The sequence below is a fragment of the Acanthochromis polyacanthus genome, chromosome 6 (assembly GCF_021347895.1).
Source record: "Acanthochromis polyacanthus isolate Apoly-LR-REF ecotype Palm Island chromosome 6, KAUST_Apoly_ChrSc, whole genome shotgun sequence".
Lineage (NCBI taxonomy): Eukaryota > Metazoa > Chordata > Actinopteri > Pomacentridae > Acanthochromis > Acanthochromis polyacanthus.
Genome location: NC_067118.1, coordinates 18,147,638 through 18,165,145, shown reverse-complemented (window position 1 = coordinate 18,165,145; position 17,508 = coordinate 18,147,638). Strand labels below are relative to the sequence as shown.

Sequence of the window (17,508 nt, the reverse complement as noted above, 5' to 3'; positions counted from 1 at the left end):
TGCCAAATGGAAGTACTTACACCTTCTTCAAAGGGTATTTAAACACAAGCACAAGGTGAGGACACGTACAACAAAGACTCAGTGACACATGGATGAAATAAAAACACAACAGCAACACAGAGCTGGAGACAGAGATTAGACAAGGCAGACGACAAGACAAAAGAGTAAACAGGGAAGCACATGGGAGTACAAACAGGACAGGATATGGGAAGGGATAACGAGAAACAGAGAGCAGCACTTCTTAATCTGCAGGAATTTTTTTTTTTCATTTTCTATGACAATTTTCTACTAAATAATAAGCAAGCATAAAAAAAGCAATAACATGATATTTAACTGTGGAGGCAAGACAGCTTTGACAGCTCAGGCCAACAATAATGTTGTTTCACCTCAGCAAAAGCAGAGAACAATCCAGAATCAAATTTGATTTCCTTTTTGAAAAACATGCTCAGGTTAGAAACTTTGACCCCATTGATTAACTGAAACCGCTGAGGTAAACAGGAACATTAAAAAAAAATGATCTCGGAGCATCAGATTTTTTTTTTCTCCCAGGGGAGAAAAAAAAACTTAACAGAAATACAGCTCAGTGAACCCTCTCCTGGCAAACCCTCAAAGAGCTTACAGGGCCCAATAAATCTCCATTGGAGCGGCTTGTCAGTGATAAGGTCAAGGTTATTAAAAGTGCTGAATATATCATGAATAAAACAACGCCGGTGCACAGTGTTCTAAATCTCATATACACCACTGACTTCACAGATTTCCAGTGTGATGGTGTTTCTTTTTGAAAATAAAGGGGTTTTATCTGTTTCTTACATTCAAATCATCAGAAGGCCGCTCAGCATGTGGACCTCGGTTTCAACTCTAGGTGGCAGTAGTGGTTAGAATAATAACAAGCCATGAGGCAGAACAGCGATTGCAACTAGGCTGCAGCTCTGCTTGGTTTTGTGCTGCTGTTATCAGAGCTCTGAACTTCAGAATTAATTGAAGCACATGCAGAGGCTCTTTGTGATTCCTATTGGTAACTCTATCGCACTAATGGCAACAATCATGTCTCAGCGGAGGAGGATTTAGCCCTGTGCGAGGTCGAGGAGAGGTTGTCTGGAGAGGAAGAGAGGAATGAGGAGGCACTACGAAAGCACACGGCACCAAAGTTTCGAAAGCGTCGAGAGACTCACCTCTGGTCAGATGGGTTCTCCAGAGACTCGGGACTTAAGGGAGCAGGGGAGAAAGTCAACGGCATGCAGTGTGAGCGCAAGGGGCCACAAGGAAAAAGGGAAGGGAGGAAGGATGTTGTGAGCCCATTGGGTAACTCACAAACTAGCTTAGACTTGAAGCTGCAAAAAGCACTCACTTATCTGCTTACTACAATATCGACGTTGTCAAGAGTCGATAACAACTGTTGTGTGATCATAGGAAGTGTGCAGCTTAGCCTTGATAACACCACAACCATAAAAGGAGGTTCTCAGGGGAACCGCTCAGAACGAGATGGAGGACTAATGCGGCAAAATGCCTTGGATCAAGCATTTTTTTAAAAAGTCAGCTTCAAGATTAAGTACATTCATGGTCAGTGTGCTCACTGCTTTTAGTCAGCGTACAATTATTGAACAACTCCTTGATATTTATAGTGCTGCACGCTACAGTGCTGCGGCAATTACCCTCTGTCTAGAGATGAAAGCAGTGAATGAGAAAAATTGGGCAATTGTCAAAAAATGGGGTCAAGCTCCGTATCAGTTGAAAGTCATGGCCAGATATGATTTGTCACTGAAATAATGGGGCTTGAGCCAATCGACCTGAGCTTTCAGATACGGGCAAAGAGGTGAAGGAGGAGTGATCAAAGGGTGCTGTAAATAGTAACAGGTTGGGACTCAAAGTGAGAGTTTGACCTTTTGGCCATACAGGCACTTAATGACCTCTGAAGACATTTATTCATTTCTTTTACAAAATCAATTCAAGCTGAATTGATTGGCGCGCCTTCAGCGTACTGCACCGAGGGTCTGGTTTGCTTAGATTCATGCTCATTGAGGCTCTTAGTGAATGTGACATCCATTAAACTTTTGACAGTCTGGCTCCAAGGACCACTGTCCCCTCCTGCTAAGTGAGATTGATGCCCATGGCTACACACTGCAGAGAGATCTCAATTGGAGGTCTAATCTACAAAGGGAGACAAATCTGTGATTAACATGTCACAGCCTTTCTGTACAGCTGACTCTGTAATTATTCACAATTACAGTTAGAGATCTGGCAAAAATGAAATGACAGAAGCCCTGGCATGGATTGGAACTCTGGGCTGAATCCAGTCGGCTTAATTTGAGCTGAATTCTGCTTGGCCGCTTTGTGGGACTTTTTAAAAAGAGGTTACTTACCGAGCTAATGAGGAGGAAGAAAAACCCTTAATAACTAAGTCATGACCGAGGGTCTTCCCAAGCAGAAATCCCACAGGCACCAGAAACTAGGTTAAGGGGTATTTAGTATATCCTCTTGCAGTTTTCGAGGGGTCTCATTCATTTCCTGCATTCGACGCTTAATGCCATTCAGCATAAAGTGCATGGCAGTTCATTTTGTTTGTGAATGAGCTACAACCATGCATAAAATATTGCACATTCTTAGTACAGCAATTTTTCTCTGAGGGCTGAGCACAATGCTTATCATGCACACATTCATGCTTCCCTTTGCGCTGGAAAAAAGAAAGTATCTATTGACACTGCGGAATGTATTTTAAAATAAAGAATTCTGTTAAATTAAAATATGATATGTAGCTTGAATATGGAATCTGACTTGAATGATAAAGATGATTTTTGTGCAGAAACTGAATGTACTTTAATCTTTTTATTCGGGTTAACTATCAAACATGGATTTTTTTGGTGCTGTTAGTTGGGCTTGAGTTGAAACCTGACAAACACCCAGTCTTAAAGTCTACTTACTCTGGGATCTCATTGGTCAGTTGGCTTGAGTGAAAAGGAAAGACAGTGAGGACATTCATGTGAGACAAAGACACGCGTGGACAACGACAAGGGAGATCAAATTGAAGGACAGGAGAAAGGAAAAGCAAGTGGAACACTGACACCATGCACAAACAGCAGAGATGCACACAAAGACAAACACACATCAGACAGAATTCTCTAGCCAGTTGTTTCTGAGTGAGTGTGAGTTGTGCGTCTCCATGGGAGTGTGGTGATCTGCAGGCTGTGGCCCGGTTTTCACACCTCCGAGTGTTTGTGTGAAGAGCTGTGAGGATGAAGATATAGAGCCGTATGCTTGACGTCTTTTCAGGTTCATCACATAAACATTTTTGTTTATGCCAACCTGGAGGCACACTCTTGCCAGCCTTGTAGATGGATGGAAGAGTAAAAATGTCTCATCAGCTGCCGAAAGGGAGAGGATTTCTTACTTGCTCACGTCATCAGCTTTTTTTTTCCTTCTTTTTTTTCGTTTACAGGGTGTTAAAAATTGCAGGCGACACATCTTTGGATGCCAATTTGATGAAAAATAGACATTTTCACGCTGAGAAGTTCAATCTTGTGTGTGTGCTTGTTGTCCAGCGCCTGTGTGAACTAAGCTGTAGACCACAAAGTGAACTGAGTGTGCTCAGGGCAACACTGTGATTGTTAACCGTCTCGCTAATTAATGAAATCCTGTCAAAAACGAAGCAGAACCGCCATAGACGGGGGGGATGAGCTATTAGCCAAGCGTCTAGTTCACCCCTGAAGGCCAGGCACTGATGATATCATCAACACTGTCATCACAGCTTACCAAGGGACGATATGGATAGACAGAGGGGTTATTTGGCTAATAGCTGTTACAATGGAGATGGAAGATGTAGCTGAATAGATGAAGATGTTCCTCTTGTCCTCTTCCTTACCTCTTTGTAACAGCGTTGTGGTACTCAATGAACGTCCGTCCGTCAAAGGCGACGGCCTCGGTCTCTCCTGCAGACTTCTCGTAGATGGCTGTGAAGGACGGGGAAGGGTGAGAAGATGAGATCACACGAATCGATAGGAATGAGGGTTGGGTTATCAGAGCTTAAAGCACTGGATTGTGAGCAAATGTGGTGGGGGGGAGTAGTTTCTAATTAACGTGAAAGGCTCGGCCGACCACACGCACACGGTTAATGGCGAAAGCAGTGACAGAGTGTGTAAGACAGATCGGGTCAGAGTGGGTATATGTCTGGCAGAGTAGCATGAAGACAATGAAAGGGATGTTCAATGCTTTAATGAATATTCCATTGACACATTTCATCATTTTCATAACTCTGTTGCATTAGTTTGAAATCAGTATATAATGGCACTAGCATAAAAGAGGCATCGCATGTCTAATATTGGCATTATTATCTTTTGTACAGACAGAACACAATGGAAATGAAGGTCTTACAAGCAGTGAAAAATGTGGCTCGTATTTTCCCTGATATTCAGGCAAGCCAAGAAAAAGCTGTGTTACATGAAGCATCGCAGATTTCAGTCCCACTCATAGCATGCTTTAAAGCAGCCAGAATGCTACGTGTCCTCTTAGAGCAAAACCTGATAGTCTTGGATGAGGAAATAGAACAATTTGTACAGTTACAATGATTCATTGCGACTGCACACTGCCATGATAAGGTGATCTCAACCTACTGAGTATTGTTAGCCACAGGCTGACACAAAGGCCAATCATACTGATGCTTAAAATTGGGGTAGGAAATGCGCTTAAGCACAGAGATTTTCTGTGGTTCATTGACTCACATTATGATAAAGACAAATCGAATATGTCTGTAAGGATAGACACTGACAAAAGCTGGATTACTCACTATTCTGACAGTGTACCCCTGAGAAACCGCTGAGGCAGACACACTCATAGGTGTCCAGCTGGGGGTTGCATCGGCCGCCATTGTGGCAGGGCTCCTGGGAACAGGGGTGGTCCTGGAACATGGCTACGTTGCTGGAGCGCAAGGCGTTCTCCTCCCTGAGGATGGGTGTACCCATCAGAATGATCTGGAGGCAGGAAACACAAAGTTAAAAAAGGAGCACTTCAATGGTTTTGTGCTAAAAGTTAGTTGAAAATTTATGTCATCAGGCGTTATCTCTGACTTACATAACAAAAAGAGGCAAAAAGTGAGGCACTGACATGAAACAAAAACAAAACAGCTATGATCTTACAAGAATGCTATTGGTTTTAATATGTGAAATGTATCAGAGAATAAGACTTTTTGACTCATACTGAGGAAAAAAGTGGGGATATCTCAGCCTCTGCTTTTATGATTTTTACCCCCCTTGTTTTAATTTGTCTCTTTAGAGTCTTGCAGTACAATACTAAATGACTGGAGGATCCCTTTAAAGCCCCTAAAAACTATCATTTCTCTGTAAAGTGAAATGCTTGTTAATAAATAAGCAAAGTTTGGAAAAAAAAACATCCTGAAGTATTTCTTGGTAACCCACTGAAATCCAAAATCTCAGAAGAAAATCACTTAAATCTAGAACAATCTGTAACATATGGAGACACCATTTTTTGTTGTGTTAACGCCTGGAAAAATGTTTCACAAGTTGACTCCATTTAAACTAATAAAAAAGTAAAATAAATAAGAAATTCAACTTTAGGTTGTTTTTTTTGATGGTTTATGGCATTATACCTGCTTTATAATGCATGTTTAAATTCTCTCTCCTTCTTCGTGGTTTTGCTGTTTCCATAGAGGTGCAGGACTTTATATTGCAGTGAAAAATTAACCACAGAGAATAAAAATGTGACAGGAGTGAGGAACATCCTAAAACTGCTCAGAGGTCAGAGGGTTTACGGCTTCAGACTCTAAACCTCAGCTTTTCTGCTGTGCACATACACAGGCATTTTATGAAACATAGCTTTTGCTAATGTTTTGTCCTCTAGCAAGGATAACATCACAGACCAAATCTTTGTCCTCGCAAAAACAAAGTTCCTTGAAGCTCAATTAGAAGCCTTGTTTTAAAGTACAGACTAGTTCATCACAACTCGCCTGCAAAATCCGGCAGTAAAACAATATAATCTCATAAACACTTTTCATAGACCTGCATTTATGCAACACTCTAAGTGACCTTTCTTTGGGGGCTACTTTTACAATATAATCCTTTTCTTGGCTTCATGTCTGTTACCTCCGTTTAATTATTGTTGTTCAATCATCTAATTAAAATTTTCTCTCTTAGCAAAACTCTTGAAGATTATTACTTGTTACCATTCTTGTCTGTTATTTAAAGAAAAGCATCCAGTTAAAGGGATTTGTGTTTTCAGCTTAACAATCATTAAACCCTAATTATTGACACGTCCTTAGAACAAGAAAGAGCATGCACTGATGCCATAGACTCAGTTTAACGTGTTCGTCTAAAGACAAATTCCACACTTTAATCACACAATAAAGAACCTGAGAAAGTAGGTGTTGATACAACACGTATGTTAAAACAGTACATCAAACTGAGAATACATGCCGTCTTCTTCATTATTAACTATTCCCTAAGGCCAAGGAAGACAAACGCCACATTTAGCTTTTGATTTGCTCGAAAGTGTCAAGGGAAAGTTTGTAGCGGAGAACTAATGACAAGTTTTTGCAAACAGTAACATCCTGCCTTTGTTCTACTGAGATATTTTTGGCACTCAGAGATGAGCTTTTTACTGGAAAGTGGAGAGAAAACTGGAACGCTGTCAGGGAAAGATCTGAGAATAGCAAAACGGAGGGACTTCAAAATGCGCATTCTATTATTAGTGCATGCTAATCCAAATGAGCAGAGTCACTGCCTGTCACAGTGTGAGCTTATAATGGAAAATGACTAATATGAGGGTCTGTAATATGACAGCTGGACAGCTAACAACTTATCACTTGACTTTGCCGCTGTATGTCTCAGGACACGAGGGCCCAAAGTTGTTAAAATAACATCTAGACTCCAGACACACATCTAATGACTCAATATTCCTTTAAGAATTAAAGACTTGTCAACATTTACCTTTTGGATTGTTCCCTTGAAGCCCTCTGTGAGCGCAGCAACTCTTGGTAGTCGACTGTAATCAGAAACTCCGCCGACAAAAAGAGACTCTTTGAGGTTAAGATCTACGTGCATGTTCTGGTGAGACAAGACACAAACAGAGTTCAGCTGGTGAGCCAGAGCTGTGAAAAAACCCACACATATATCTTTAAATCTTTTCCAGACCCCATCTTCAATCTGTCTCTGGAGTATTCCTCTGAGGACATAATGGTTTATGGTTTTACTATAGTGAATGCAGTTATGTGTTTATGTCCAGGGAGCCAGATCTAACTTGAATCACACGTATAAGTTGCAGACCACAGCCATGCCCCAGTCATATAGATTGTCCCATTAAAAAAAAAGCAGAAAGGATTTATCCATATTGTACCCAGCAGAGGTTTTAACTGCACTTCTTTGCCTTAGGCCAACACACTTGTTACATTACAATATAATTGATTTCTGTGTCTCTCAGAGAGAGTGGTCAATTATCCTCTATCTGTATGACATAAAAAGAGACTACAAAGGGAAATAAGGAGCAGGCTGGACTTGAGATATGGATGGTTCTGTACAGACATCTCTAATGAATGGCTGATTATAAGCACCGACCTTTCAAACATTTGATTGTGGAGGCACATTAATTGTAATTCATTTGCGCAGCAGATGGCTATGAAATCCGATTCTTTCCACCAAACCTTTGGGACAATTGCTTTGCATTAGCAAGGTGCCGCTTCCTTCTTTTGCATGGAAGAGCCAGCCCACTTCAGAAGGAAAGAATTAATGATCTTTATTTTATGTAGGGCAGTAATTGCCAGAGGGGTAAAGTGGAGTTAATTGCTGGAAAAATGATGGAAGAAGCCAAATAAACAGGCTTTGGGCAGGCAAGCTGGCGTCGATTCGGCTTTTATTTAGGAAGAGATTTGGAGTGCAGGAGGCAGCGGTGCTTGGCTGGAGCCTGGGGCTGTGTCACTGCACCTTGAGCTGCTTCCAACAGAGACAGGGCAGGGACCTTGGCCAAAGCTGCTAGACCCAGCTGTGGATTGGCGCCTCTAGGCTTTGCCGAAAGTTGTCACCAACTGTACGACATTACTGCTCCTCAACACTCACCTACTCTGCAGGTCAACTTACAGATGAATACTGAATCTGCTCCTCTGGTCTGTCATCTTGTTGAAGATGCTTTCTAAAGGTGGTACTTGCTATCTGTATATGTAAAGTTACTTTTGTATGACTCTAAAGTGAAATTTCATGCGATGAAATGGTAGATCAGGTTGTGTTTCATCTCAAACAGGCAACAATCTGCCCCGAGCCAAAGAGGACTATGGAGTGACTCTTGCTCTGTGATGTTCAGCGAGTCTTGTTTATGTTGTCATGAATGACTGAGTGGGTGAAAGAGGGAGAAACTTTGTGATGTTATGGAGGATTGTTCCTGTGTGCAAAAGAAGTGAGAGCAGATGACAAAAGAACAGCCTGGCTTGGCTTAGCACCTCACCGTCTCCTACGGTATATATCCTCCTCGCCTCCCGTGTCTTCGCTCTCACTTTCCGACAGGCACGCGGCATTGGCGTAATATCTCCGCCTACGCTGGACTAATGAAGACGCTTCTTTGTTGCTAAAAACAATGGTCGTCACTAAGATGACTGCCTCTTTTCCTTCTTCCCTCCCACCCTGCCACCCCTTCCACCCCCACAGCAGATGGACCGAGGTGAAAGCCAAACCGTGTTCTTTAGGAGCATCTCTTCTTCTGTGCTGTGTGTGCGTGCATGAGCTTATGAAATGGCAAAGTTTTTCTACAGAACTGGCCCCTTTAAAGCTGCTCGCAGCTCTGCAGAAGTAGCTTTTTTTTTCTGTGCGGTTGTTGCATGGAGAGATGGGAGTGAGAGGACGTAGTGAACGGCTCAAATGAAACACAGGCAAAGGTGTGACTGGGACTTGTCTCATTACCTTGCGTGATTTCTTATTTCCAGACAGCACATCATTGAGAAGGAAAGAAAATAGGGAGGAAGAGAGTTATTAGGGGAAGACTAGTAAGTGTCTGTGCACAAAGAGGCATGCAGAGCTAGACAAGTGCAAAAGCTCACCATCCACACACTGTCACATATAAGCTCATGTACTCACTCATGCACACTGTACTTAAGAGCATTAAAAACAGCTGCTGTGCAGCACAGAGAAGTGACACATTAGGTACATTAAATAAGAATATAAGACATGTAAAGAATGCACCTCATACTGTACTCATACTACAACCACAAAACAGTGCAAGTGTTTGCTTGCAAAAGTGAATGCAAATAAGACAGCGAGTCTAAGAAGGCCATGCATGAAGCAGATGGTGCCATTAAGAAAAGATGAAAAGAAACAAACTTCATGGATGAGAGACTGTGAATAGTGCCACTTAACCCAACCTCATTTACAGACTACTGCCATTCACAATAAGAGGTAAAGTAGATGTTTTATTTCTCCTGTTCCTATATATGTGCCTTTGAAGTTTGTATCTCATTAAGCTCAGCCTGAGCAGTATTTGATAAGATGACCAGTCTCAGCTTTCTATACGTATCCATATATGTTCCTGTGTGTGACCATCTTTGACAAGGTATGGGTTGCTCTGTGCAAACCATCCTGTAACTGCCTCCTGGTTCTTAACGCTGAAGTAGGAGAGGATTAGCTGATAGCCACACTGGATAGGCTCTCTGCATTGAGCTCCATAACTAGTCTCAGCTCATCCCTTGCATCCTTCCAGCCCCACATCCATCTTCACATTTCCCCCCTCCTCTATTTCTTTAATAAGATTTTCTGCCTCTGTTGCTGGACTAAAACACAATTACCATACGGACGATGGAGGCAGCAGGGGTAGGACTGAGCAATGAGGGGAGAAAAAAAAGGGTTGCGTCTTAAAGTAAGATGATGGAGTCGACAGAGTTCATGTTCATAATCACAAATTACACTGTTTAATATAATTGGATGACTTACAGCCTTATCAAACTGTTAGATCACCTTCATTTAGAAGCATGTACCTGCTTATTGGTCTAGGCGCTGGGCTTAAGAGTTTCATTACGCTCTACTCGCTGCTGCTGTCTCTCTCATCTGCCTCCACCTCCCCAGACTCCTCCTCAAAGGCTGAATTCATAAAATTAACTGTATACCGGCAGTAAAGGTTGTTTTCGTTTCTGTGCGTCAAGGCTGAGAGTTTTGCAAAAAAAAAAAAGAAAAAAGAGTGGAATTACAAATTAGGACAGCTTGTCAAACCGGCCCTCTGCATCTGAAGCTTTCCCTCCCACCTTGACAGAGTCAAAACGAGCCAGCAAAACCACAGGGTACGAAGCTGTGTGGAAACCTCAGCACAGAGGTGGAAACTGCTGATCCAACTGTGTCTGAATTAGTATGGGATTGGATTATCTTCATAAGGCCAAATAGCAGCCCGAAGTGGGGTTGATGGGATGCGAGCACACAGATGAGTATATGTGGGCAGAAGCAAGGAGAAGCGTAGCATGGGCCCATCAGCCCTGCATGCTGAAAGGAAGATAACCATGAGCAGGAGTATGTTAGCTTGCTGTTTCTTACTGGTGCCTCTCCTCGGACCGGGTCCTTCTTGTTCACCATGATCTCTCCTTTGCGGTTGGAGCGCTCCAGGTTGATGGTATTCCACACGTTCAGCTGGATTGCCTCCTTGCTCCTGAATCACACGAACAACACACAGACTGTCACATGGTAGGAGAAACTGACTCGATTGTTGCCACATATCAGAGGAATGCAAAACCTTGCTGTGTTAAATGTATAATGCATGATCCTTTATCGGAATATAGCACCTTGAATGTTGTTTTCATGTCTTCTTATGAAATGTGAGAATATAAAATACCAAATGCTGGTAGTCTCCCATAGTCAGACCATTTGGCAGCACAGAATGATCTGACTGTACCTCATTATCATTCTGCTATATGGGGAAAAACACTGAGCTGCTTGGCCTTCTGTAACCAATCATAATCACAGTGACAGGGGAATTGTTTTTGGGTGCAACATTTGCATGCAGGGAGGCAAAGAACAGTTCATAAAATGGCTAATTTACTCAAATACAAACTAGCAGAGCTGCCTGACTGCATGATGCATATATTCTGCAAAACTTTAAACTTTCAATGTAGCAGGAGGTTGTTACTGTTGTTTTTTCTGAAGTAAAGGGGATTCTGAAAACAGTAGCACACAGGTAGAGGAAGGGGAGGTTAGAGCTGCATCACAAGCACGATCAGCAGCGACCTTATAAGACCACATCTGGTGATTCAGACGAACCTGATGGTAGCTGCGCCCCTTTCCCAAGTCGTAGCGGAACACCAGGATTCCGTCATTGAGAGACAGAGAGATGAAGTCTCCTTTTCCATCCGATTTTTGACCGTTATAGAAGATCACACCATTGGAGTCATTGGCCATGAGAACCACTGTCATGCTGACCTTTTGACTAAAGACGCAGAACAAGCACAACCAATAAACGTATGCAAGAATTAATGAAACATGGCTATACGTACTCAGAGGTACCATATATTCTACATGCTTAGGTCTGGATAACATTATTTGTGTAACTCTCATTGTCAATTCAGTTCAGGCTTATGGAAGACAGTTCTTGCCTTAGGCACAAAACAAGCTCAAGCTATGAAACTGACAAGATTCCCAGTGTTCAGTAATACATACAGAGCTTCACTGTGTGGATTTCACACTGAGACATGGACTTACAGCAGATCGTGCCCGTAGAGATGGAGACCCTTCAGCTCCAGGTAGGAGTCTCCATTGAATAGTGGCATGTAAGCCCCTCTCCTCTCAGCCACTGGAAAAACAAAGAGACTATATTCAACCTCAGGTCCTGTTCTTGTTGCTGACAGAATTGAAATTCAGGATAGTCGGTACATCTTCAAGGGACCTGTCAGCATTATGGAAAAAGATGAATTTGTGTTTTTATAGCCTTTGGATTAAGACTTTCTCTTGACAGAAATTCAAACAAAAAGATCCAGAAACCCTTACGTCAGACTGATTACACAGCCCGCCACTGTATTAACAAAAAACCTTTGGAGACATGTGGAGTTTAACACCAACAGCCGGGACCTATGAAATAATGCAGCTATTGTATTTTGGCAGGTCTTTTTACAAATTCATCTCTTTGCGACGGGCCTATGTCTGGGTGTCCTGTTTCTGGCTGTCTGGAGTGATTAGGACAGGCACTGTGCCATCCTTCTAACAAGTGGCTTGACATTAAAAATCATTCAAGTGTCACCCGGGGGTATGTGTTTATGGTGTTGTTTGCAAAACTACCATCATTCAGAGGCATGTGTTATATGAGACGCTTACGCACACGTACACACGCACAAAACTAACACACATACCTATCCTATGTAGCCGACGAGAAAGCCTTTATTTGTAATTGGCTGGGATTAGCTGAGTCGAGTCAGAACAGACGGAGATGAGAAAGCTAATTAGTTATTGCGCACAAGACTGCTAATGATGATGGCACGCACCATGCAGGAGAGGGAAAAATAGTCCTGCACACATAACAAGGAATTGTGCACTAAACTAGAGTACCAGAGCTGCTCAGAGTGTAGTTCCTTACAAAACAGCTCTTTTTCACCCATGGCTCGCCACTGAAAGCACAGTGATCAATAAGTCAGTAGAAGGTCAAAGCATTAGAAGGAGCAGAGTGACCAGGAGAAAACCATCTGACCACAAGATGGAGGGACTGAACTTGACGACTTAAAAAGTGAGTCCAGTTAAAGCTTCTACAATCATCCTTTGCTCAACTATTAGAGAAATAAACAAATGAAAGCAATACTTAGAGTGCTTTTTCATCTATCAGGAAGGTCAGTGTAAACACTGGGGCCAATTATATTTAGATTTAATTAATATTACCTAATTACTACTTGCAATAAAACTTTTCAAACCCTAGAAATGTAGGAAAAGCAATACTAAAGCAGCTGAAAATCAATTCTGCCTTTTTTAATAAAGTTTGCGGCGGCGATCAAAGCTCCCCGTCCAGCTACAACCAATCAGCACTTCAGCAGAGTTCAACTCACACTGTTTCTGATTCACACACCACACTGTAGTGGTCACTGACTTCACATAGTTAAGTCAGAGAATGTGAGACACTGTTTGAAATTCATACTCCCCCCTGCAGTTGGTTTTTCATGGAGTGCTTGAGTCCAAGCGATCCTGCTTTCATTGCTAAATTGTAATGATTTACACTATCACAGGGTTAAGGCAGTGAGGAAAGTAGGCCACTCAATACTACTGGAACACCCTTGAGAAAGGTCCTTGACTGTGAATATTACATCAGTGAGCTGGACTCACAAACTCTGGCAGATATGAAATTGGAAACCACGGCTCAGCAAAACGTGCACAGACACTCAGATGCAAACACTTCATATCACTACTAATTCCCCTTCAGGCTCCTGATGAGTGAGGCTCTAAGCTACCTGTCTTTCTTAACTGTTCTCAGTGCAGCCCTCAGAGGGACGTCCGCCCTGGCTGCCACCTTATCTGTGAGCTCCTGTCTGGGGCTGACACTCTGGCTGACTGACGCTCCATTAATCACAGTGGGCAGGGAGGGACTGATGCGATTAGTCATCTCATTGATTCCTGTGAAAAAATAGCCTTTGAGATGGGAGACGCTCTTGCTCACATGGCATTTGATTTTGGTTCACCTCAATTTCATTTTAATCACCTGCTAACTGGAACTCAGGGCTTGGAAGGGGGCTATTCCCATCTGGTTTTTCTAAGTTCCCAGGGGTACAAGGGTGCATGTTTCTCTTTCTCTTTAGAAATGTGCAAGACCGTATATTTTCTTTAATTTGCAGTTGCAGAAGTCAACTTCTGCAGACCGTACATGACAACAACTACAAAGGCAGGGAGGGAATAACATGAGTAGACTTCAGAATGTGACACCGGAAAAGTCTAATGATGAACTTCAGAAGCAGCTGAACCGTGTTCTCGGGTCTTTTTCCCCAGCAGCGGACTGGTTTTGTGATGTGAAACTAAGTACCAGCAAACATGTTTGAAGACAACACTGTGGGTGGATAGGCAGGGAGGGGAGTGAGGAAGGCTGCAGCTTGGCTCCTGCTTACCCGCTAACAAGCGTAGCCAAGTCTGTGTCGTGAATGGCCCGACGGGGCCAATCATCTAACTCAGTTCTGTAACACACAAACCCCTCGCACCCTGCAGGCTCACCCTCCCCCTTCTGCTGTTTGATCTCCCTTTTCAATTCAAGATAGATGGATATGTTACAGAGCGGAAAGCAAAGGAGAGAAATGGGCAAAAATTGAGGAGGGTCTACTCAACTGACTCCAAACTGCTCTGGACAGTAGCTGAAGCATGAAGCATGATGATACACCAAGATACACAATGCTTAGTTCAGATTACCTTTCTCACAATGCCTCCCTTCACGTCTCATGGGACACTCGCATTTGTAGCCTCCCTCGGGCAGTGCCTGGCACTGGGAAGATGGATGGCACCTGTTAGGCTCACATGGGTCGTGGACGTCAGCACATGTTGGAACCTGGACGTACACACATAGATGTCCTCCATTAGAATCCACCAATGATGCGTGCAACATTTCTACCACTGTCTCGTACATTCCATGTGAGATGAGAGAGCCAAAAAAGGGAGAGAAGTTGAGCATGAGGATTTCCTCAGTAATAGAGGTCATTTTCTAATAGGATTTGGAAATATTACACATCCAGATTAAACAGTGGAGAGCCTCCCTGCCATGCGGCCGTGTTTTGTGGCCAATGCGACGGTGGAAAAGGCTCACCAGTGTCTATTGGATGATGGTTTTGCCCTCTGCCACAGCCCATCTGAATTCACCCGTCATTACGTTAGCAGTCAGAGCTGTGGAGAGTAGAGCGCTTTAATGACCCCCATCCCTGCTGAGCTCACAGAGCTCCCCCGTTTTCCTTCATTTTTCACTTTTGGAAGCTGTCTTTCATCCACCGCTCTCACTTCTTTCCGACCACAGCTCTTTTTCATATCTCCTTCCTCCTCTCACATCTTTTAACTGTAATAACTCTTTCACCTCTCTCATTTATCCGGCTGTCCTGACATGTCCTCCCTCCAACCACAACTCTCCCCACCCATTTACTCTTTCTTCTCCCTCTCTGTGATCTGTCCCTCCCTCCGAGACAGGCAATCTTAGCCACTTTCAAATTGACATCATGACAAATTAACTTGAATGTGAGTCTGCAGGCAAGCGTCCAGTTCTCATTATCAAAATTCATTTTACCACCATGTTGCCAACACAACTTTTATCAAAGCAGTGCCTCTCCTGAGTAGTGGGTTTATCTATACTCAAAACTCCTCGATAATAACAAATATAAAAGCAGCATATGAAAGGCAACAACAATGTAATATGGTGCTTTATTGAACACATTTTAAATTCAAAGAAAATGTATGAGAATAAAATCCTTTACTATTCAAGCATAAAAGTTAACTCTGACAATTAATCTGGTTCTTATGTGAAACTTTCTGCAGTGGGCTGCAGTATAACCGGCTTGGGGCAACGCTTGGCTACGGCCCTGATGGTGTCTGGCTCTTAACTATATTCTCTCTGAGTTGCTTGTTAGTTGCCATCTGCTGGAGGGAGAAAAAGAGGAGAAAGGGATATGGAAGGCGAGATAGGCCAAAGGCCAATCACTGAGAATTTGTTGGAAGTTTTCATGTTCTCTGTAACTGCGTCAACATTTAATCCTCATTTCTGTGTTGGACACACAGATTTGATGGTGTTTACAAAATGACTCGCAGCGCTCCTGCTGGGGGCACGAGTTACACTGTCAAATATAGGCTGTCAAGCTTACCTTAGGATTTGTGAGTAAGACATGACATGGTGAATCCCCAAAGAGAAGGCAATACAGAAATATACACGTACACAAGTTTGGAAAATTCACCATGAATAAGAAGTATTTTTCTACTTATTTCCCTGTATTTAGACAGGAATTACCTTCTCAATGCCCCACAACTGTCCAGAAATCCCAGTATGACTATCTGAAAAACTGCTGAACTGCACCAGTGCAGTCATGAAACTTTCTTTTGTCAGCATCTTACCCCAGAATCCTTTGCTACACTTGCAGTGGAACATCTCAGCCTCCTTGACCTGGCACGCAGCACCGTTCTTGCAGGGATTTGGCTGGCAGGGGTTGTTACCGCATTCACCCACTCCACTGCCGTACAGACTGTCGCCACCAGTCTCCTGCAGGTTCAGCACCCGGTTGTTGACATCCAGCAAGCGGATACAGCCCACCAGACCTGTGGCCACCCCTGTCCTTTCCCTTACACTAAAGAAAGAAAGAAAGAAAGAAAGAAAGAAAGAAAAAGAATGAAAGAAAGAAAGAAAATTGTAAGTAGTAAAATATTTATAATATGATGAATCACTTTTTTTTTAAATAATGAGCCTATGGTGAGTAAAAATGTAACAGAAGCAAAGAAATGTCCAGAAACACTCACAGGGTTAATAAGTCTGAACTGACAGTAAAATGCTAAATACTGTATAGCATTGATGATAAACTTATTACAGAATTCCCAAAAATAGAAATGGTGTACATTTGTAAATGAACCTGTGCTTTGCCACAATACAAAAACAGGATCAATAGGCTCAATATTTTTTCCTCTCCAAGTTCTCTATATATCCATTGTGTATCACCGTTTAATCCTCATTAATGTTGCAGGGGGGCTGGAGTCTATCCCAGCTGACTTGGGGAAAACAGAGTCACAGAGAGAACATGCAAGCTCCATGCAGAACATTTTCTGTCTAATTTATTTCCTGCAGTGACTATTATCATAATGGTGGTAACTGTACGTGTAGGAAGAAGGTCTTACTCTTGCTCCATGTCCTCAGGCACTCCTCCAATGAACAGGTGGGTTGTCGAGGTTGAGGCCGTCTGTGCCGCGGGGACTCTCGCCCTCGATGTGTGGTTCGTTGTCCACGCTGAGCATGGCGTTTCTGCGATTGCGAGTCACCACCAGCTGATGCAGCGGCCCTGACTCACCTGAACTTTGCTGACCAAGTGTACCTGTGCCTGAACCTGTGTTAAACCTGGGAACAGTTGATATACAACATGTTAGACGAAGCATCAGTCCGCTTTATCTAAAAATCATTCTGTTCCTCTGTAGTTTTAACACTTCACACCAGTTTACAGCACCACCTGCAGAGATTGTTTTCGGAAAAATACTTATCCATCGAGCGCCTCTAACTGACTAGAAGAAATCTGCTCAGACTGTCAACATGACAGAGAAGGATGAAAGGAAGAAGAAGAAGACTTCCCATTTGGGCTTCCAAACTCCAGTATGTGACTGGAATGAAGCAGTTACTCATTTAAAAAAATGTCTTTCACGCCCTCATTTTAATTCAACCCTTAATCTAATGAGGTTTTGTTGAGAAAAAGCCCATATCATCACAGAAAGGAGCTGCAGTGTATGTGCACCCACACATATGCTAGCATTAGCACAACCTGAGAGCAATTATCTGCCACAAATAATTAGTTCTTCTCCCCATGTCTTGGATTTGCAGGGCTGTGGGTGGTAATCTCACAGCTGTATTTGTGGAATT

General features: G+C 42.8%; 1 protein-coding gene across 1 annotated transcript in view; it reads right to left on the bottom strand.

Moving 5' to 3' along the window:
• The window catches only part of agrn (agrin), a 331,672-nt gene that overhangs the window by 10,420 nt on the left and 303,744 nt on the right, over positions 1-17,508 (bottom strand). Inside the window, 13 exon segments of the mRNA XM_051950218.1 lie at positions 1,173-1,205; positions 2,919-2,942; positions 3,857-3,944; positions 4,778-4,961; positions 6,933-7,049; positions 8,889-8,900; positions 10,503-10,639; positions 11,237-11,388; positions 11,661-11,751; positions 14,331-14,464; positions 16,007-16,237; positions 16,779-16,822; positions 16,824-16,995. Coding sequence (XP_051806178.1) covers positions 1,173-1,205; positions 2,919-2,942; positions 3,857-3,944; positions 4,778-4,961; positions 6,933-7,049; positions 8,889-8,900; positions 10,503-10,639; positions 11,237-11,388; positions 11,661-11,751; positions 14,331-14,464; positions 16,007-16,237; positions 16,779-16,822; positions 16,824-16,995 — 1,419 coding nt within the window.